At 41.2% G+C, this 22,306-nt stretch overlaps 1 protein-coding gene across 1 annotated transcript; it reads left to right on the forward strand.

Annotated features, from left to right (window-relative positions):
* The first annotated feature begins 1,238 nt into the window (after positions 1–1,238).
* ano6 (anoctamin 6) lies at positions 1,239–21,770 on the forward strand. Its single transcript, XM_030440472.1, has 20 exons — positions 1,239–1,514; positions 8,706–8,776; positions 9,303–9,431; positions 11,757–11,822; positions 12,003–12,290; positions 12,404–12,517; positions 13,823–13,938; positions 14,149–14,283; positions 14,422–14,527; positions 15,928–15,988; positions 16,238–16,383; positions 16,758–16,835; positions 17,088–17,316; positions 17,406–17,575; positions 17,662–17,759; positions 17,911–18,041; positions 18,794–18,999; positions 19,088–19,284; positions 19,464–19,569; positions 19,667–21,770. The coding sequence occupies exons 1-20, from the start codon at positions 1,421–1,423 to the stop codon at positions 19,883–19,885; spliced, it is 2,760 nt and encodes a 919-aa protein (XP_030296332.1). The 5' UTR covers positions 1,239–1,420; the 3' UTR covers positions 19,886–21,770.
* The last annotated feature ends 536 nt before the right edge of the window (positions 21,771–22,306 follow it).

The raw sequence follows: 22,306 nt of genomic DNA on the forward strand, positions 1-22,306 counted from the left end.
AGATTTTGGAAAAGAAAACCATTTTCAGAATTTCAGAATCAGAATCTAAGACATGAGACAAAATAGTGTAGAAGCTGACATTGCTGCTTGAAAATATGTTCATCCTGAGCATTTCAGAAGTCAGTGAGCCACATGCCATGGAAGCTATTGAGAAAAATAATCATAATTTCTGCATATTAATATTCATATTAAATAGAGGAAGCACCAAAATACAATAACAATAGGTGTCTTACTCGTCCAGTTTACTGATACAATCTGCAGCTGGTTTGGAGTCACTGGGTCACATGACATGAAAGATATTCTAAAAAACAGCAGTTGTTTTGTATTAATATATTTATGCTAAGTAATTTAATGACGGTCCCTAAATCAGTCTCCAGTGATTCAGCGCAAGACTCTGAGAGGTGAGCTAACCGTCCTCCTGCTGCTGACACTGGGGGAACCTCAGTAAAGTCTCAGCTGGACCCGAGTAGATATCCACAGAATATTGTGTGCAACTTAAATTCCCCATTCGCTCGTGATATTAAACAGACAAAAATCACGTCATCATCAAAATCAAATGATTTTGGCAGACCAGGGTTGCCAGATACTGCAACAAATATAGGGACACAATCTTACTTGTTTCCTTTACTGTAAAATCGGGAGATTAACAGGAGAAATTACTGACCGGGAGCGTCGAGGGAGATAGGGTTAAAAATCGGGAGTCTCCCGCGTGAATCGGGAGAGTTGGCAACTATGGTCTTGAATGATTAATGGTGTTGCCTAAATAACCAACCGGGGACTTTTCCCACACACCAATCCGTTCAGGTCTTCTCTGCGGTGTCAGCTATTACTCGATAGTGAATTTCCATCTCGATGGAAAATACTATCTTAGCCGATAGACAGCAGACACCTGTGCGATTATAAAAATGTATTTAAAGTAACTAACCGTCGCTAATTATCCGATAACGATGGACTTTTCTCTTTAAGTTGGCGCTTTTTAAATGAGGCACCGGTGCAAAGCGCGAAGCACTGATGCCAACTTCTTAACAGCACCTCCAAAGTAGAATAAACATGTGCGGGTCGTTAAGGAGGATCCCTGGTTCTTTCAAACACACAAAATAAGGGATAAATAATGTTAAATTAATTACAATGCCACGCAATTTAAGGAATGTGATGGTGGGCGTAACCTGGCCTGTCAAATGTGGCTGAACAACACGAACACCCTCCTTCTCTTTCTCCTCCGCCTCCAGCCCCACCCGTCAGATTTCCATTCTCTCAAGTCACAACTTGACTCAAACTTTATGCGGCTCAAGCGATGTTGGGAAATGAAGCGGGAATGCGCGGGGGAAGGGTCTGCTCATCAATGCGACTGTAACATACGTGATCAACTTTTTCTTATTGGACTTGATGTGACTGGAGGCCCCCCGGCAGAGACGGGACTATGAGCAACAACGATATCTTCGAGATGGACTCCGTGACGGAGACGGAGGAGATGGAGGGTGATAATGAGCTGGGCATGATAGACGAGGAAGTTGGTAAGAGATTTCGCAAGAGTTCGTGGTTTTTGGTGTTGGTTCATAGGCACAGACTGGACTTTATTCCAGTTAACTGAGGTAATGTGATGTCCATCTGTCGCTTGAAACGCATCAGATACAGATCACATAACCTCGATCAGGTGGGAAAGTACACACTCCTTCATCACTGCAGCTTGTCCCCTGTTGAAAGAGTGGTGCTTTCACGGGTGTAACTTTGTCAAAACTATAGTTTTAAATATGCCTAAAAGTGGTGGACTGTAATTGCATTTCATCTACTCTTCAATTATTTGAGCACATTTTGGAAATACTTGTGATTTCCTTGAGTATTTTGTGTTTTTCTGCAGCTTAATGAATGTAAAGGCACTTTACCAGTCTACATGTAGGTTCTGTCTTGAATGTAGTTACTGTCGTCATGAGGATGTACCTACATCAGAAACATGTGGTCGACTTAAAAAGATGTGCTCCAGTGCGATTAACTTCTTATCCATGAGGCCAGTTAAAATTATAGCCACATCATTAAAAGCTGCTTAAATATTAATGCATCTGTTATAATAATTCATTGATAACACAACTGAAAAAAGTACTTTTTACTTGTGGGTACATTTTGTTAAAATTAGGTAGCACTTTCTACTTAAACTTTAATAGTTTTTACACAGATTTTACTGGACAGATCTGCCTGAAACTGATGGTCCATGATTCCCCCACCAAACACAAATATGACATTGTTATGTAGAACAACCGTTCCACATTCAGATCATGCACATGGCATGTGTGGTATCAGAGCAGCACTGCGGGGGTGTGGTGCTCACATATTTTTACGTGGGCACGCGCTCGCGCCGCCACATCTGCTGCACAAATGAGTATAAATAACTGATATTAGAAAATAAGCTTTTTAAAGGGAGAGCCCTCAAAAAGCAACTAAAATCGTAGTTTTTCTCTCAGAAGTCTGGTGTGGCTCCTTGAACGCCCGCAGCTTTGGAGGCGAGGACTGATCACATCACTCCACATTCTTTAGTTTTCTCACATCTTGCATTCCTATCTGCAAACTGAAACCACAACTTAACCGTGGACTAGAATAATAGCAACCTAGAGCTACATTACAGTAGTTACAGTGTCGGCACAGCTGTCAGCTTACATGCTTGTGTTTTACGGGAAAGATTTCACAATCTATGGGCTCTTTTGTGTTTTGCGTCGTCCACAATGACATCCTGTCTGGCGTTTTGCGTGCTTTTTTTTTTCTTCTCATCATTCACTGACAGACAAATGGTCCTTTGGGTTAACTTCAATAGCTGTCAGTATTTAAAAGGCCCTGACCAGATGGAAAGGACCCGTGCCTTTCACACTGGATCACAAAAGGCTGTGCCAAAGTGGACTCTCTACTTAATGGAGCCTATATTGACTTGTTATGAATTATTAATGTTCACGCTGTGATGCTGGATAACAGCAGAAAAACACAGGAAGACTGTCTCTAATGTAATCAGACTGGCAGACTCTTTACGCTGGTGGCACTGGTGCGCCTAACTTTTTCATTTAGGTGCACCAATAGCACATTTACAGAAAACATTCCTGTAAATGGTTGTTACCAGAAAAAAAGAGGGTAGACGTGTGTTTTCTTCGTGGGAATCACAGCACAGCCGAAAAAAAGAGAGAAAAAACAAGACTTTGTATCAGAGCTGTTAGATTTGAGGTGCACCGGTGCAACCAAAGCAAATGTTGTCACATATCACATGTTTTTTGGCCGTGTGTGCAACCAAAACCATTGCACCGTGGAGTCCTGATAATAGATTTGTAGTTTGTTTTAGCCCAGTAATGTAGGAACGAACCCACTGGTGACACAGGAAGTCATGTGCCCAACATGTACTTTCAGTGACGTCGGTGCCAGGTGTCTACTCTCAGGGAGAATGAATCAGTGATGTCATTTCACACTCAAAATTTGCAGTTATACTCACTGGTATTAGTGATACTGCTCATGCTGAAGCAGGGTCTATGCCCTGATTCTGCTCCTGAAAGACATTAAACTGATGCAGAAGAGTATTTCCTGTCAGATGGTGGAGATGAACACAAACTTAACTAAGTTTGTGTTCATCTCCACCATCTGACAAGAAATACTTTTTTAATGTTGAGTCAAATATAATATGTATCTTTAGATCTTCATGCTGCACACTCTAAAAAAAAATCCAGCCTGGCACATGTGTCGCTGTCAAAGAATGCAGTGTCCTTGTGTTTGCTTGGTGTGCTTTATTGTTTTCTTTGTGTTGTTATGGAGGACATTCTCTAGAGAGGAAGTGAGGGCTGGGCGGGTGGGTTGTGGCGAGAAGGCAGACTTTTTTATGGGCATGGATTCAGCATGCTTTTCAAGTGAATCATACTCACTGACTCACTGTAGGCCGAGGAGGTTACGGGTTGGCTTTTTATGACTCAGTAACTGGGGGCAGATATGAGTTTTTAACACCTCAAAATGGCGACAGTAGAAAACAAACATGTTGGTACTACAGGATGACCTCCGATCCACAGCGAACAACTAGAACACGGCCTTGTGGCCTCATGCATTGCACCATTATTGCATTACATGTGATGTTGCACTGATGATACAGCTGACTGTGAGGGTGCAGGCCAACAATCCTTGGTGGAAAAAAGCTGGAAAAGCAGTTAACCAGCTGCTTGTTTCCATCCTTTATAAGTGAGATTGGTGAATTATATGAAAAAGCCAGGCCGTTAGGTTCCAGCAAGTTTGAATGAGCATGTATGGAAATAACAATAGCCCCGAGGCACAGTCATTAAGGATTAGCAGTTAATTTGCCGGTGGTTCAGCGACAAAACGCTGACGTGCTTTCTCGCATAGCACGCTTTGTCAGAGTTGCGACTGCGAGGCTGGTGGAGGACTTTATTAATAAAGGAAAGTCTCATTTGATGAGCAGTGGTTCCCCCAGTGAAGTTTCCCAGGACGTTACTATGGCCGCTGTGTTTTTGAAAACAACATCTGTCTTCACTTGGTGCTCCGTTTTACATGGAAAGACAGCAGGACTTTCCACACTGGATGTTCCGTCGTCTGTTTAAAAAGAAAAAAAAAACCCATCATGACACAATTATGAAACATATAACAGTGTATATATTAGTTGAATCTATTGCTCTTCTTTGTTTTTTTGTGATGTGGTCAGTGGTGTGAAAGCTGGAGTCAGATTCCTCGGTGTGTATTTGGGAAACGCTGCAGTAGGCGGTGACCCATTTCTTTTCTGTTTCCAGGGAGTGATACAACATTGTGGTTAGAGCGCAATCATGTGTCAGCTTTAAAAAAAGAAAAAGAAGGAGAAGTCTCCAGCATGACGTCTGGGGAAACTGGATGGTTTTTAAGAGGGTCACTGGCTGTTGTAAGGCTGTGTTGCTTCAGTGAGCACCGCTGAGGCAGAACATGAATATGGTCCCGGTCAGATTCCAGGTGTGAACGAAATGCTAACGTGAATATGTTCACAGACTCACAGTGACAATGTTTAGCTGGTATAATTATAAGGCTACCCTGTTAACCGCCGTAATTTAGCTTGCAATTGTATGAGATTTTCACAGTACAATAACCATCATTAGTATTATTATTATTCTATCAATCACAATGACCCTTAAAGGAATAAGCATTTCGGTTGAGCAAACAAAATATTATGTCCTGACAGTCATGAAACGTGATATAAACTTGACATATATTTTAAATAAACCTAAAATGGTAGAATTCATTACCGTAGATAAGAAAATGCAGCCTAAACGGTCAGATAACCTTCCATTTTTCACACAGCAGTGTACCTGAGACAGGTGTACCACAAGTGTTAGCATGCTAATATTTGTTCTCAGGTGCATCCATGCTAGCATGCGTGCCAAGGCTTATGCTTCTACCATTGCTAAAAACACTACTTCTGCACATAATAAAAGTGATTTTATAGAGAATTTAATGGAAATAAAAAGCTTATACAGCTATTACTTTAAAGTGTTGGGGTGTGTTTAAAACCCAGTTTATACACAGTTTTGGTGTATATTAGAGACGGGCTGATGCTGGATTCTTTTATAGGGCAACTGATATTGAGGTTTGAAAATAATAGAAATCTCACAGCAATATATCTGCTGCCTTTATTTTTTATTTATGTAAACTAGGGCTGTCAAACGATTAATTTTTTAAATCGCGATTAATCGCATTTTGTCCATAGTTAACTCGCGATTAATCGCAAATTAATCGCAATTTTTTTGGCACATTTTTTTCTGTTCTAAATGTACCTTGATGTATTTTTTAATGTTCTTAATACTTTTAACAACATAAGAAAGGGCAAATATGCTTGCATTATGAACATTTTTGGCGGGGGGGGGGGGCTCTCAGCATCTGCCCTGTGTTTGGCTTGCAAGTGATATTTGAGACTCAATGTACTTCGATGGTAAGTCATTTCATGTCGATAGTACATGCAGATAACTTTTGTCCTATCGACCGAACCATCTGGCTGTTTTGAAAGTAGTTTGCCGTTCATACCGTAAATGACCAAATAATATACGGGTTTCAATTATCCACAGGGTCCCTTTAAACGCCGGTGCAGATGTATATTTTGGTAAATAACCGCCGGTTCCAAATAAATGTCGGGTCTAATTTTTTATTTTTAAAAAAATTAAGGAAGAAGAGGTGTCCACTGACACTGCACGTTTTTCTTCTTCGCCTTTTTCACACAGTGTGCTGCTTTCTGTCAGTCAGTATCACACTTATGATCGCCATGGCTCCGGTGCAGCAAAACAATAAAAAGTACCACTTGAAATTCAAACTTTCTGTTAAAATATGCAGAGGAAAACTCGGGAGAAGCAGCCGCTAGATGTTTCTCTGTCGACCAGAAGAGAGTGAGAGAAACGGAGCTTGAGCGTCTGTCCGAGGAGGACAGCAGCAGGGCCAGGCTGCCTGCTGGAGGGAGGAAGAAGGCTAGCGAGGAGCCTGAGATAAACATGCGGGGATGAGTTATCAGCAAACGGGCACGCCACGAGAGAGTGTCCCGCAGAATGATCAGGACGATGGAGAAACAAATGTCCGCTACCGTGAGTGACAGCAGAGATGAGGAGTTTGCAGCGAGTGCTGGTTGGCTGAATCGTTTCCTCCGCCGCAACAACTTCACTTACAGGGGGATGCCAGAGAATTCACCGAGAAGCTGGAGAAGTTTGTAATGTTTTCATCCAGGATTATTGTGAGGAAGGAATTAAACGCCTGTCCCAAATTGCCTTTTGGTCTGTTAAGTGATTGAAACAACTAAACCCCCCGGCTATTATTTGGTATTTTACGGTAAGTCCTTTCTCAATTTCCTCACTTTTCAGTCCACCGTGTTTTTCCCGAACCGCCAACCCTGCTGCATCTTCTTCTGATTCCCTTTCTGCCACCCTCTGGATCAAGACTACAGGTGCCACTGACGGCCGTAAATCTTTCAATGCGCTTTTTGTTTTTTGTTTTTTTATACCGAGCGTTAATCGCGCGTTAAAAAAAATTAACGGCGTTAAGAGGATGTTGCGTTAACTTTGACAGCCCTAATGTAAACACATAACAGTGTTGTACTGGCTGTGTCACTTAGCATCTGGTTAGCCTAGCTGTAGCTGAAGTTTTTAGGGTTTAAAATGTAGCAGGGTGCCACAAAAAATTGGACCCGATCACTCTGTTGTAACAAGCTAAGCTTCACCTGAGCTGCAGATAAAGACTAGACAGGAAGTAATATGATGTGATCTCATAACGTCCGTCCCAAGACAGGTGATTCAGATGAGCATCACATAATAATGTGTGCACTTTTCAGAACATAGTCATTAAGGTAATGAGTCTCAGCTGGACATATCATTACCTCATACAGGGTTCGTACGGGTGCTTGAATTCCTTGAAAGTGCTTGAATTTCAATGTTGTGTTTTCAAGGTCTGAAAAGTGCTTGGATTTTAGCTTAAGTGCTTGAAAGTGCTTGACATGATAACTCTGTGTCTTGGCAACATTGGGATCAGACTGGATAGTTTTCTTATTACAAGGAGAAATAAAATAAGTGTGTGTGTGTGTGAATCATCACACATGCAGCCTGGTAGCAATAGAGAAGGATGGCTGAGGAGAAGGTGAATTTGATGCAATTTGGACTGATGACACGTTTGATATTAATAAACTTTGATAAATAAGCGAAAAGCTTAAAAGTTTATGTCAAAAAAGAAAATTACAGGGTGCTCTCAGGTCTCTCTTTGTCCCGGTGCAAGTGTACCTGAAGAACGCCAAGCTGCTTCCCTTTTTTTGGATAAAAAACTTTGTGTTCTCCTTCAATTTCTAAAGTTTTTGCTATCATGAAACATCATTTTAGATGTTTACAGCATAATACAATGTACATTATTGTGATAAAAAGTGAAAAAATAATCATGAGTTTATATATTCCTGTAGATATGTATTTTATCCCAGCGATAAGGTGCTGGAAAATCTTGTAAATGACCCTTAAAAGTGCTTGAAAAGTGCTTGAATTTGACCTTGAAAAATGTGTACGAACCCTGCTCATAAGAAAAGAAGTTATACTATACTGTGTGCATTTGACTGGTTAAAGTCTAGCTGATATATACATTTCTATTAGTTCAGACCTCCAAGGTGCAGTTTGTGAGGATTTACCACTGGTTGAATTCTCCCAACAAACAGGGGCAGCATATCGACAGTAGTAATTGCTAACTGCTGCTAACTGTGTGCTGTTTATCCACCCATGACTGTATAGCTGCTGTTAGCTTGTTAGCTCAGTTGAACTCGGTCTGCAGCTAGCTAGAGTTCTTTGGGAGAGTTGTCGGCCGAGCTTCGGACCGCTGGGAAGAAGAGGCTGTTGGACACAAGGCTAGCTGGTTAGCATGGGAACTTTAGCAGATGTCATCAGAACTGTGATTTCTCCACATTGTGCTGCAAACTTAAGTTATTTTTTTGATTGTTTTATAATAAGATTCTTTCATATTAAACCCTTAAATACACATGTTCACCATCTTATAGGACATTTTGCCTTACTTTCAGCAACAGTATCAATAACCTAAAATATCTGTACATTAAAAGAGATTAAAGCAGTTGGTCCTTGGATTCATTTATGATTTGTTTCTGATCTACAGCCTCAGTTGAGTTCAAATTCATTCTTCAAGTAAATATCCATCAAACTTCAAAGTCTGTATTCTCATTTTTGTGTTTGTTTTTTTTTTTACAGTGTACCCAGAGGAGTTCTTACCGACCTATGAAAGTATTAAAGAAGGGACAACAGTAGCCAAAGCAGAGCTGGTGAGTCACACACAATACATGTTGGCTTGAGCAACACGAGCAGCAAATGTACTCCACGTATGTGTTTTCATTACGTTCACTTACTGTCTATGCGCAGGGACATATCACTGGTATCTTTCGAATATTATTTGCATATTTTTGAAAATCTGAAAATGAAAATCTATAGTTTCTTAAGCTTTACTTAAGGTACATATATATGGCAGATATTGTAAAGGCTGGATCGTGCAAGTAGTTGCAAATGCTTCATTAACACCATGTGGTGTCACAGGGTGAAGGAGAGGAAGAGAGAGAGGTGATGGGCGTGTGTCATAATGTTTGTTGACTCTTCCCACTTCCCTGCATGGCCCACATCGCCGGTTAAATAGGCTGTTGACTGTCAGCGCCTAACACAACAGTTTCTCTGCACAGTCCGTCCGCACGCAGTCCCTCCTCTTTCTCTCCGATCGCCATGTATGACATTATGGAGGAAGAGATCTACGAGTATCAGGCGGCAGACCTGTCCAGTGAGCCTTGTTTTTGCCCACAGACCGAGTTCAACGACAAGGAGGACTCCTTGTTCTTCAACGACGGCGTGAGGAGGATCGACTTTATCCTGGTGTACGAGGATGAGGACAAGAAGGAGTTTGAGAAGAGGCACACGTTCCAGCGGAAAAAGGTAGATCTCTTTTTTTTTATTGTTATAGTATTGAATCTGCAGGTACTTTAAAGGTAAATTATGTAATTTTTCCATTAATAATTTGGGTTGTTTGCACTTTACTGTTCGACTGTCCTCATATCACCATTAATCAAATTACAAGCCTGTTTCCCTTCATTGAGTTCAAATACCAACGTAAACATGTGACTCTTAAGGCACGTAAAGCTCAAGTTAGCTCCTGCAAACTGCTTTTCTCTGTATCAAAGCTCTGTCTCAGTTTAAAGGCCCGAAAAAAGTCATTTTTCTTCATAAATAAGATTTCTATCAATGAATAAAATGTTTTAATTGTAAGCAGACTGAACATCTTTTGGTTTGTCCACAAAACAAAACATTTGAGGACATCCTTTTATAGACCAAACAACTAATCAGTTAAGTGAGAAAATAATCAACAGGTGAATTAACAGTGACAATAAGTTTAAGTTGCAGCCCGGAACACATACCGGTCATATTGACTCTTGCCTATTTGGAAAGGGAGTTTTTATTTGAAGCAGGATCAATGTCCATGACACTTAATGAATTTCTGTGCGTTCAGTCCAGTGTGAACAATGTTGCTTTCACCTTTAATTATCCAGAAAGGGAACAGCCGAGCATACATTGTTTTTATAGTTCCTGTACGCCGTGCTTAACATTCACTCAGTGTTGTGTATTCGTGGGTTAGTCAGTACAGCTGCGTGCCGTTACTCCTTCACTTACGCCACCAAAACTTTGCCAAGAAAATTCAGATTAGATCAGCGTGAGTCATAACTCCCTTTTATCTAAAACTTGAACTCCTTCACATTGGTCTAAAACTGTCAGAGCCAGTGACAAGTCACAGAGCAAACACTTGATCCGGGTTTGTCCAGCGTCGGAAGGACTCTTTCACACATCACAAATCCAAACCTCAGGGATCAGTGCACACATTACGAACACAGAGACATGAACTGACGCTCACAGAGGCCTGTTGTTTGTCGCTGATCGTTCCGGCTGTCTTTCACAATAGGTCCAAGGGATGTGCAAGATAATGCTTGAAAACACTGCAGAGCCACAGACCTTAGAGATTGTTACCTGCACTGTTGCAATCGAAAACCCCAGGCGGGTTTTGCAATTAAGACTGTGTCCCGCGAAAGCTGGAAAAATTGTTCGGACTGGCAAAAACATCGGTCTTTAATTGGTGGGAAAATACCGATAGACAGATGAATGATGTGTTGCGTTTTGGCAGCAGTGAAGTGAGGTAATGCATGGAGGCGGAAGCGCGCATGAAGAAGCTGATCAGCTAGTTTTAGTCGGTTCTGGGGGAGTCACAGCTCATGAGCTTCCTCAACCACAGATCCAGTGTGACTGAAGCAATTCCTCCTTTTACAACCATCCCAAAGCAAAGTTAATCCAGTCGGGGATGAGAGTCCGTACCAGGCACTCCCTTCACTTTGTTGTTCCAGAGCTGAACGTGGCTCAAACTGAAGTTGCTAAAGATTTTTCTCTGCTGGAAGGGCGTGGTCCACCTCAGACACTGTTGGCTAAACTGCTAGCTTGAAGTGATGATAAATTGACTTTTTGAATATTTGATTGTGCTTGTGGAAAAGTTTCCGCGCACTTACGGTGTTTCCTGTGCGTCACGACAACAGAGCTCCCTCGGAGGTGTTCCTGAGAATCGGGCTGACATAAAATTGTTTATTGAAAATGTGTAAGTTGATAATGATCCCAACAAAACACTCATCAAAAAGTTTCTGAGCAGGAGTAGTTCTTCATTATTTGAATATGTATCAAACTAGTTTACTTCGATTCTTTTGTCATGTGTCTGGGGAAAGCTGTGTCGCAGTTCAAAGAGCGTTTTCCATAACTCAGTTCACTGCCGCACCGTATTTGATGACATACCGCCAGCAAGAGCTTGCCCTGACTCGCTCGCAGTTTTGTCATGCTTTTGCCGCTATGTGCAGTGTAACTAATGCCTTTGTTATGGTACTGGAACATGTCCAAATACCATAAATGAGCTGTCACGTCTAAATGTTGCTTTAAATAAAGAACATTAAAAGTTCATCTTCAAGCTGTATGAATGAAATTGACTTGACTTAGAGGTTATCGAGGTGATGTGAGATATTCTGTCTCCTTTCTAATAAAGTTAAAATAAACTTAGCTTTATTAAAAGCTTCTGTGTACATACCCTAGCAGTGCTTTGACAAACATGCTCAGTATTTACACTACAGGCTCGGCACATAAGTCATGCATAAACAGACACTGTATCAGAATGACCGGAGAGCAGAGATGAGCGTCACAACAGTACTCAAACCGTTTCTCTGTTGCTCTCTGTAGAGACGGCGGGAGTATTTCGAGGCCAGCCTGATGAAGATGGGGATGGAGCTGGAGGCCACGAAATCTGTGAGTAGACCGCATTCCCGTACTGTATGTCAAACTGAAAGGGTAACCTCAGTTTCTGAAATCAGTCCAGCATTTCCATTTGAAAGGAAGTATATGTACAGAAGCCGAGTCTTCTGCTCTCTCTCTGAAGTGTCTAATCATTTCTAAAAAAAAAAATGCCGCATCCTTTGTGTTTTGCAGGTAATCGATGAGAAACTGACGTTTGTGAAGGTCCACATGCCGTGGGACGTGCTCTGCACTTACGCTGAGGTCCTGCACATAAAGCTCCCCATCCAGCCCAATGACCTGTCCTCCCGACCGTCCCCGTGGCGCTATTTATCCTGCATCACCAAGTACTTCTACCCTAACGAAGACCTGATCCGGAAGGAGGCCGAGTTCTTCACCGCCCCCTTCGAGAAAGACCGCCTGGACTTCTTCCACGTGAGGGACAGAGACGCCTTCTTCACTGAGTCCATGAGGAGCAGGATGGTAAGCTGTCTCCTGCTGTTGCAGCCCAAAGGTTCTTGTCATATTTCGTTTTTATTTTCAAGGAGGTTCTGTTGGGTTGTAAACATAAAAACGTCTTCATCTTCTTCCCTCAGGCATATTACATCCTGAGTCGAGCCCCGTACGAAATACGAGGGAGCATAAAGAAGTTTGGCATCACCAAACTGCTGGACGGTGGAGTGTACAAGGCTGCCTACCCACTCCATGACGTAAGAGATGTCATTTAACACTTGTTTCCTTTGCATCAGCGTTAAGTCGGTAGCACTCTACCTCACGGCTCTGTACAAACAAAGTAATACAATATCACACTGTAGATATAAACAAGATATAAACAGAGAAAGATAATACAACATGACTAAGTCAGAATATTATATTTAAAGTACTAAGAAATAAAAATAACTGTAAACAGAATATGTAGACAAAACTACAATATAACATGTAATTACACAAGTAATAGCTTGATATTAACAGCAGTTATATCTGGGTAATGTCAGACTGAAATGTAAGTAAAATGGCAATAAGGTGCTTAAAGCAAAGGGTAAAAAAAGAAGTGGGGAAATACATTTAAAGCAGGGTAATAGCTTGGTAACAGTGTGGTTAGCTGCTAGCAATAAAATGCTCACGTGATATTTGGATTCAGAAATGGTAATATGGTGATAAATGAGGTAATAACCTGATACTGATGTTTTATTTTATTAAAAATAGGCCAATATCAGCTTAGTACCTTCAGAATCACACGACAGTTCCTCCCTCGACCCGGTTAGTGTTCGAGTAACTCGCCAGTTTCAGTGTAGGTTGCCAGCAGGGAGGCTGTTGCTGTTTGACGAGGTGACGGATATTTTGGAAACAGTAGGACACAGGCAGCGAAAGGAAGCGTGGAATGCCACCAGAAAAACTAGTTTCAAGATAATACTGTAGAAAATTGAATGTATGAAAAATGTACAGTTTAACGCTGTTATCTTGGATATCACTTGAAAACATTACTTTGGTAAAAGTGAAAGTCAGACATATGGATAGTACTTTAGTTAAAGTCCTGAAATATCTGATATGAAATATATAAATAATAAATGATCAAAGTAAAAGTAAACAATTCATATGTTTACACATTTGTAGTATTGTTGGTTGTATATTTCAGGTCAAATGATTATCCCTCTGGTTGATTATTTGAGCTTAAATATAAGAGATTTTTTTATCAAGTTGCTGATGAAATAGAATAACTTAAAATGTGCTGCTTTGACTCTGATGCAGCATGCAATCTGCAGAGTAACTATTGACTAACGTTATCAAATAAATATAGTGAAGTACATTAAAACAAGTACATGGATATTGAACTTAAGTGCAGCGCTTGAGTAAACCTTTAACCTGGTTATTAATGAAGTAAATACTACTCTTATCCTTTGTGAATGTTTTAAATCTATTTTTGTGTGTCATTTAGTGTTATTTAGCATGGTTTTGTACTTCCTGTGAACTAAAAGTGTCCCTTCTCTGTATTACTTCCCTGTTGTGTTTTTCAGTGCAGGTTCAACGTCAAGTCCAAAGAAGAGGGCTGCCCCAACGAGAGGTTCCTGCTCTACCAGGAATGGGCTCACCCCAAAAGCTTCTACAAGATGCAACCACTTGACCTCATCAGGTTAATGCAGTATTTATGTTAAAGCACTAGAACGGCTCTTTCATGACAGTATTTTAAATCAGCTTAAACCGAAGAGTCTTTGTTGCCAGGTTGGACTGCAGTTTTATTTCCTGTGTGTCCGAGCAGGAACCAAATCTTCTTCGTCTCTGACCTCGACTTTAATTCCCTCAGCGAACAGCACAATTAAAGTTGCCGTTGTTTTCCCCACAGGAAGTATTACGGGGAGAAGATTGGCATTTACTTTGCCTGGCTGGGTTTCTACACCATAATGCTCGCTCTGGCTGCTGTTGTGGGACTGGGTTGTTTCATCTACGGATACAAAACTCAAGAAACCAGCACCTGGAGGTACACTCACTAAAACGTCCACAAGAGACTTTGAATAATGAACTTGGATATTATCCAATATAACACATTGTGCCTAGTTTCCCAGCTTCTGTGCAGTCTTGCTCCATTGTGTCTGATAATCTCTGATCTGTGTTGCAGCAAAGAGGTGTGTGACCCTGAAATTGGAGGGAAGATTGTGATGTGTCCACAGTGTGACAGGGAATGCAAATACTGGAGGTTGAACAGCACCTGTGAAGCTTCGAAGGTGAGTTTTACCTTATTTCAACTGCAAATTTCTTTTACTTAATGCTCCTTTTAATGTCAGGTATATGCAATGGACAAAAATGATCTATAGTAATATGCCCATATAAAGGCTAAAATGTTTCTTCATAATTAATATGTTATAGGGCTTTAACAAATGTCTTTTTGTTACATCTGAGCTCCTATTGAGGTTTTCAGATGGAGCTTTGAATGTCTGTTGTCAATTTTATACGACCATTGCCCAACAACAAACATTTGAAATCCTTGAACAGAAATCCTCAACTGTAATTAATGCAGACGATGTATAACTTTTGCTATTTTGTTATATAAATGTGGTTTATGGTGGTTAGCTCCATTAATATAGGTGTGTGCAGCAAGTGGAAGAGCAAGAGTTAAAATGTTACCAGAGTGAAAATGTTGTTTTTGAAAGTATCATCTCCCTAACCCTAACAAATTAATGAATGAATGAACATTTCAGTTGATAAAAAATAATAATAATAATAATGAATCTTTACTTACTGTTATGTGTATCAAAGGGGATCCAAACACACAGAGGCAGGCAGGTAAAAAAAAAACAAAAAAACAAGAAGTTAGTTTGAATAACTAGGCTGAAATCCCAAAACACAACATGCAACGCAGCAAAGAGGCAGGCAACGAAAACTGAGGAGTAACACAAAAATGGAGGACAACCCACAAAGCCACGGCGAGAAAAAAAGAAAAGGAAAACACAAGGAGCAGGGAACAGACACAGACAAACTGAAGAAGAATGATGGAAAAAATTACAGGCAGAGGGAGTGATTATCTAATTAACAGGTGATCGGGTTAAAGGGCAAGAAGAAAGACAAAGACAGGAAGTGCAGAGTAACATATGACACATGTGGAATAAAACAGGCAATGACAAAATAAAACAGGCAATGACTAAACCAAAAACCCAAAACCTTTTGACACTTTTGGACTTCACAACACCCTGGAGACGTTAGAAATGTTTTAAACAAAGGAGTCAGAAACAATCATACACAACCACCACTGGACTCTGAGTCTATAAATAGAGTGAAGCCAAAAATATTACTGCAGAATTCAAATGTTGATTTTGGATTCACTTGTCAACATCATGAATGCGAAGCTTTGAACTGTTGGGTACACCCTAACATAATATAATATGATTATAGCAGATATTGTGTAAAATCATTTAAAAGACATGACACCTGTATGTAATGTGGAATCAGAACACTTTGTGTATTGTCTAGGTTTTGGTACATACAGTACAGTACTGTTACGATACAGGAACAGGATTTCCATATTTAAATGTGTGTCGCTGCTAATATATATATAATATTTGCATGTACAGAGACAACTGTGACAATTTGACATCCTTGTTTCTCTTTCTTTCTCTATTTTCTGTAGAAACTATGTATATTCGATAACTTTGGAACCCTGGTGTTTGCAGTTTTCATGTCAATCTGGGGTAAGTTTTATACATTTTACAAAGATTTGTCAATTTTTATCTTTTAAAACCACTTACGCAGTGCTTATGAGTCATGCCTATATCCCCAACTTTGACCCAAGTTCTTCTTTCCTCATCTTTTGCATAATTAAATCATGTTTTCTGACAGAATTCACAGTACATAAGTGATATGGAGGAGGACAGTGATGTTGCTTCTTTGTTTCTTATTATCGCCCTGCTTGTTTTTTCCTGCTCATTTCCTACCTGTAGTAACTTTGTTCCTGGAGTTTTGGAAGCGCTACCAGGCGGAGCTGGAGTACGAGTGGGACACTGTGGCGTTTCTGGAGCAGGAGGAGCCGCCTCGTCCGGAATATGAAGCCAAGTGTCTCTATGAAAGGAAGAACCCTGTCACAGGGGTAAGTCACACACGCGCACAGACTTTTTTCAGCTAATGTTGCAAAAAATGGTTTAATCTTTACTAGAAATAAGAGAAAAGTTAAAAGGTGCGATATGTCAGAATTGGCCACCTGTCAAATTCATACTCAAAACCAGCAGGGGGCAGCAAATCCCCTGAGTAACCGCTAACTGCTGCTAACAGTTGCTGGCCTTAACAAGTTAGATCAAGTTAGATGTGCAGTTAGCGGTCCGGTCTGGGAGCTCAGGGACCAGGGGAGTGCTGTTGTTTTCACGTTTTCAACTGGAATTCTGACATATTGCTCTTTTAAGATGGATTTTAGATATCGATTGGTGTTAATGTCGAGTATTTTCATAGTGTTTGTTTGTGTTTTAGGTCAAAGAAAAAGTGCCATATACAGCCTGTGGACGATGTGTTCGAGTGTCGATAGGAATTGGGACAGTCTTATTCTGGGTAACGTAATAAATACCACTTTTAATTCAATGTGTTCATCTATAAAGCTTTATTATTCTGTGAACTAGTTCCTCTGATTGTTCAGTGAATAAATGTGTTATTTGGTTTTAGATGTAATAGGTACCAAATTCAAAGTAGGGACTTGTTTTGACATTACTTACCCATAAACGAAAAACCACAAATGACCTACAGTATATTTTCAAATTTAAACTGATGAAAATTAATCTTCTTCAATTGTATTTTCTCATTTAGATTCTGTTGATCGTCGCGTCCATTGTGGCCATCACTGTCTATCGCCTGGCTGCATTTTTTGCCTTCTCGGCTCGACTCAGAGCTCAGGACCTGAAGGAGCTGGAACCCTTGAAGGAGTACGTGACGCCTCAGATGGCCACATCCGTCACCGCCTCGCTCATCAGCTTTGTCGTGATTATGATCCTCAACATTCTCTATGAGCGGGTCGCCATCTGGATCACCGACTTTGGTGAGTATGAATTCTCCTTCTGCACAGACGTCCAAGTGTTTTTTCTTTTCCTATTCCTGAACTCTTTCTCATCTGACGCACAATAACAGAGCTTCCGCGGACCAAGACGGACTACGAGAACAGCTTGACCCTGAAGATGTTCCTCTTTCAGTTTGTCAACTATTACTCCTCCTGTTTCTACATCGCCTTCGCCAAAGGGAAAGCAGTTGGCTATCCCGGAGACCCTGTTTATCTCCTGGGAAAATACCGTAACGAGGAGGTAGAGTTTGTCCACCTTGCTCTCACGTGTCTAACACACCTATTTCCTATTCTTGACACTCTCTTTTTTGTGTTGTCGTCCTGCAGTGTGATCCTGGTGGTTGTCTGATCGAGTTGACGACTCAGCTCTCTATCATCATGGGTGGAAAAGCCATCTGGAACAACATCCAAGAGGTCTTGCTACCGTAAGAAGTCAGAATCTAAGGCCAATTGTTTGTTAAATATAAAAACAAGTGGACGTGTCAGAGCCAAGAGGCTTATAGCTAGTCATACATCAGCTCTCTATGTCATACTGAGTCACTGTTACTGTATATGATCTCTTCCACTCCTCTGCAGGTGGGTGAAAAATGTGATCTTCCGCTACTGCACCCGTGTGGCCTCAGAGAAGGTGATCCCACGGTGGGAACAGGACTACCAGCTCCAGCCTGTGTCAAAACTCGGGCTGTTCTATGAATATCTCGAGATGGGTAAGAAGGGAAAACAGTCGTCTTCTGTCCCTTTGTCTGCCACTTTTACAGCTGCACACCTGGAGCCGGTTGCACAAGATGTTCTTAAGTTAAAGCACAGCGTAATTACAACGCAAGAGTTTGGAGACTTATGTATCATGAAAATAGCAAAACCGGTTGCACCACACACTGTTATTCTCACGAGAGGTCCTCTCACACTTCACTTAGCCCGAGACTAAAGGAGCTGTTAGCTCCGGGCTAAGAAGCTTTCACACTGGCAAGATCTTGGCACATTCCAAAGAGAGCTCACCATGACTTTATCTGTGGGTAATCCCCTGAAGATATACTAAACACAGATCTGTAAGGTGCCAATGTGTGTGTGTGTGTGTGTGTGTGTGTGTGTGTGTGTGTGTGTGTGTGTGTGTGTGTGTTGTGTTTACACCAGACTGCCAGGGCTAACTGTTTGTAGCTAACTGACTTAAGGCTTTTTCATACTGCATACCCTTAGCTGTGGGCCAAGAGTTGAGTTCTAGTCTGAATGCTAAGCTAAGCTAACAGTCTTCTGGCTCTGTCCTTACTTAACACACAGCCATGATTGTGGAATAGTTAGTTCTCTGTTTCAATAAGAGAGTTGTCACATGTCAGCAATTACAGCTAAGCACATTATTGAAGTTTTTTCACTTTTGTGAACTAGCTTGTAGTTAACTTGACTTAACTGATTAGTCTCAGTTGTGCCCATCTTTTTTTATACACGTACCTCGTCTCTCTCGCAGTCATCCAGTTTGGCTTTGTGACCCTGTTTGTGGCCTCCTTCCCGCTGGCTCCGGTCCTGGCTCTGGTCAACAACCTGTTTGAGATTCGAGTCGATGCATGGAAAATCACCACTCAGTTTCGCCGCGTCGTGCCAGAGAAGGCCCAAGACATCGGGGCCTGGCAGCCCATTCTTCAAGGCGTTGCCATATTGGCTGTGGCAACGAATGTAGGTCACTGTTCACACTGAGTTGTTAGAATTTAGGGATTATTTCTCTCCGTCACTACATTTACTTTATGTTCTGGTGTCTCGACAGGCCATGATCATTGCTTTTACATCAGACATGATTCCACGGTTGGTCTACTACTGGTCCTTTTCTGTGTACCCATATGGAAAGTCCTCTGGTCACACCATGGAGGGCTACATCAACAGCTCTCTGTCTGTATTCAACACCGACGACTTCTCCAACTTTAGCATGCCCATCGGCAAAGTTCCCAACATGACCACCTGCAGGTACGTCTGTGTGTTGCACATAGTTGTCAGTGCAAATGTCGTCGGACAGTTAAAAGAAGTGGGAACATTTTTAGGTTTAATTGTGGTTATGAAAATCTTTCCCGGCTGTCTGTATTTTACACTTTAAACATGATTCCACTTGATTCAGAAGAAAACTATTACAAACTTTGCTTTCCTAGGTATCGAGATTTTCGCTTTCCTCCCGGACACGACAGGCAGTATGAGTACACCATGCAGTACTGGCATGTGATCGCTGCCAAGATGGCTTTTATAATTGTTGTTGAGGTGGGTACGGACAAAACAGGAAATTATTATGAGAACACCAATCAATAAAACATGTTAATGGAGGTGTCTCTTCTTCTTCTTCTCCTCCTTCTCACAGCACATTGTTTACCTCACCAAGTTCATCCTGTCCTACGTGATCCCAGACGTCCCGTACGCCGTCAAAGAACAGATCAAGCGGGAGAAGTACCTGACGCAGGTCATCCTCCACGAGACCAACCTCAAGCTGGTGAGCAAACGTTTGAAACCAGTCATCGACGATGCACTTAAAGTGACAGACACAAGCATGGCAATGGACGATCTGGAGCTTGGTTTCTGACACTAGATGAAAATGTGTCCGAGAGATCACATCCCTGATACTGTAAATACATGACTATCCACATCTCTTCAAATACTGACTTGAACGCCTTGTGAAGCAGTGACAGAATTAAGACCCGGAACAAGGTGTTGACTTTTGTTACGGAAAATGTGAAGCAACCAAGAAGAGAGATCGCCACTGAAAGTTCATGCCAGGCTGCAGGATAAACAAAGGAGAAACCACTGTCGTCTGGGCCTCACACACCGGACTCACACCGTGTGTTTGGCTTCTGTCAGGAGTGGGAAAGGCAAAAGAACGAAAAGAACAGTGCATCTGTCCTTTATCACTTCTGAGTGTTTTTGTTTTTTCTAGTAGAATTCGAGATGTCAAATCAGTGCCTGATGTTCTGAAGCTTCACACTAATTAAGACCAACCATTTGGTGGCTTGAGCGTGACAAACAACAAAACAAAAACCACCTAACTCAATGTCCACATACCAGTTTTATTCTAGAGCTTTTAAGTATAGTTTATTCAAATACTCTCCCTTAGAACAATTATAAGGCACTTCACTTGAGTGCTTCCATTTCTATTACTTAAAGGTGCAGTATGTAAAATTTTAGCTGTGAATACACAAAAATGTCCCCTATTTTTTTGGGGGTTTAGATTCGACAGGTGGCCAATTCCTACATATTGCAATTTTAACACAAAAGTTAAGCTATTGTGAAAAATGATGATGTTTTATTTCAGATCAGCACCAGGCGACTTTGTTTCGTAAGTCGGAAAAATACTAAATATTGGATATGATAATCAGTCAATCCCAAAGTCTTAATCAGCCCTTGTAAGACTTCTCATCCGTGCTGGGCTGAAACGTAAGCTACAGTGTGGTTGAAAGCTCTCGAAGAAGCTTCTGTGTCAACCTTAAGTTTGGATTTCTTTTGTGTGTGTGTGTGTGTTTGTGTCTGTGTCTTCCAGTTTTATGACTACAGTACGTTTTAGCTCGGCTCTATCAGCACTGCAGAGTCTCTCGCTCCGTCCGTTGTGCTACCTGCTGGAGGCTCAGAGCTGTCACACACACCTGCATCCAACAACAGCCACTGCTCTGTGATTGTTTTCCTTCAGTGCTGTCACGTGATATCAGTATTACTCTGTACAAAAACTGCTTTTGTTTTTTTGTTTGTTTATGAGGTTTCTTATTTTACCCTGCCGTCTCTGTTACTAGAACTAAAGAGCTGCAGTGATGCGCCTGCAGCTCGCAGTGTTACACATCTGAGGAGTTACAAACCTAAAGCCACTGACTAAATGTACCTCGGTAAGCCTTTTAAACAGGGACACATCATATTGAATGTGCCTGTATTTCCAAACTCATTTTTTAGACATGCCTGACCCAGCACTGCTGCTAACAACAACAAGATCCGCTGTGCTACATTCATTGTACCTGCAAGGCGTAGATTATGCAAAAGTGTGACTTGGTGACGTAAGAAGGTCACAAACGCACGGAATTCAAGGCGGGACAGCTGACGATGCGTTTCAGGGGCGGTGTTTTCCGTGGGAGAGGAGGAGCTTCTGTTGGTGCAGAAGTTTTGGACTTTGTGCATGCACAATAATGTAAAACACTGAAGGAAAGGGAATAAATGGAAAAGCATAAAAGGTTTAAAAGGCAGAATTGTTCATTTCTTATATCTATCATGCATCCCTACTCTTAAGATGGAATATTAGATCAATACCTCCGCTGGATTATCGCCTCACCTTGTCACATAAACAGTATCATTTACCAGCGATAATCTGATGATGCTTATTTATCCTGTCTTTCATACAAAGCCATGAAATTGTTTTATATAAAAAGGTTCCTTCCTGTACTCCAAAGTCTTTAAAGAATCTATGAAAATTAAAAAGAAAAAAAACTTTCCAACAGTGCATGTTTTGTTTTTTTGGGGGGTTTTTTGCGTTTGTAGTAAGTATGCACAACGTCACATAACAGATGTCGCAGTGCACTGACAGCGCCTGGAGTACACGTCTACATCACCGCAGCTGCAGGTGAGAAACCAAACCACTGGAGGTCAGCAGAAATGTAGATTTGCAGTTTGTTTCAGCCTCTTCTTATGCCTCTTAAAGGGTAATTCCACCAATTTTACACATTGAAGTATGTTTACAGGTCTTGGCGAGTACAACTGCATATGAGTAAAAAAAAGTATTGTAAAGTGTTTTGTGGCTCCAGAGGAGGCTTCATGTCGTCTGATAAATTGCCTCCAGTGATGATAAGTTGCTCTGATGATGCTAAATTGCATTGTGGGAAGTGTAGGCACCAGGTTTTCAATGCACTCATATGACATTGTTGAACTCATTAAGGACAGCAGAACCAGAGGTGTTGTCTTATTTGTTCCACACGTTCGTCTTCCTTTTCAAGACCCGACTGCCCAGGCGGAAAACACTGGAGGCTATTTA

Source organism: Sparus aurata, chromosome 14 (genome assembly GCF_900880675.1).
Source record: "Sparus aurata chromosome 14, fSpaAur1.1, whole genome shotgun sequence".
NCBI classification, from domain to species: Eukaryota; Metazoa; Chordata; class Actinopteri; order Spariformes; family Sparidae; genus Sparus; species Sparus aurata.

Bases quoted from the DNA above. Each gene is read 5' to 3' on its own strand.
- ano6 (XM_030440472.1), top strand. From the start codon at position 1,421: ATGAGCAACAACGATATCTTCGAGATGGACTCCGTGACGGAGACGGAG. The intron at 12,291-12,403 runs GTAAGCTGTCTC...TTCTTCCCTCAG, and splicing joins AGTCCATGAGGAGCAGGATG to GCATATTACATCCTGAGTCG. The intron at 19,285-19,463 runs GTACGTCTGTGT...TTGCTTTCCTAG, and splicing joins CCCAACATGACCACCTGCAG to GTATCGAGATTTTCGCTTTC.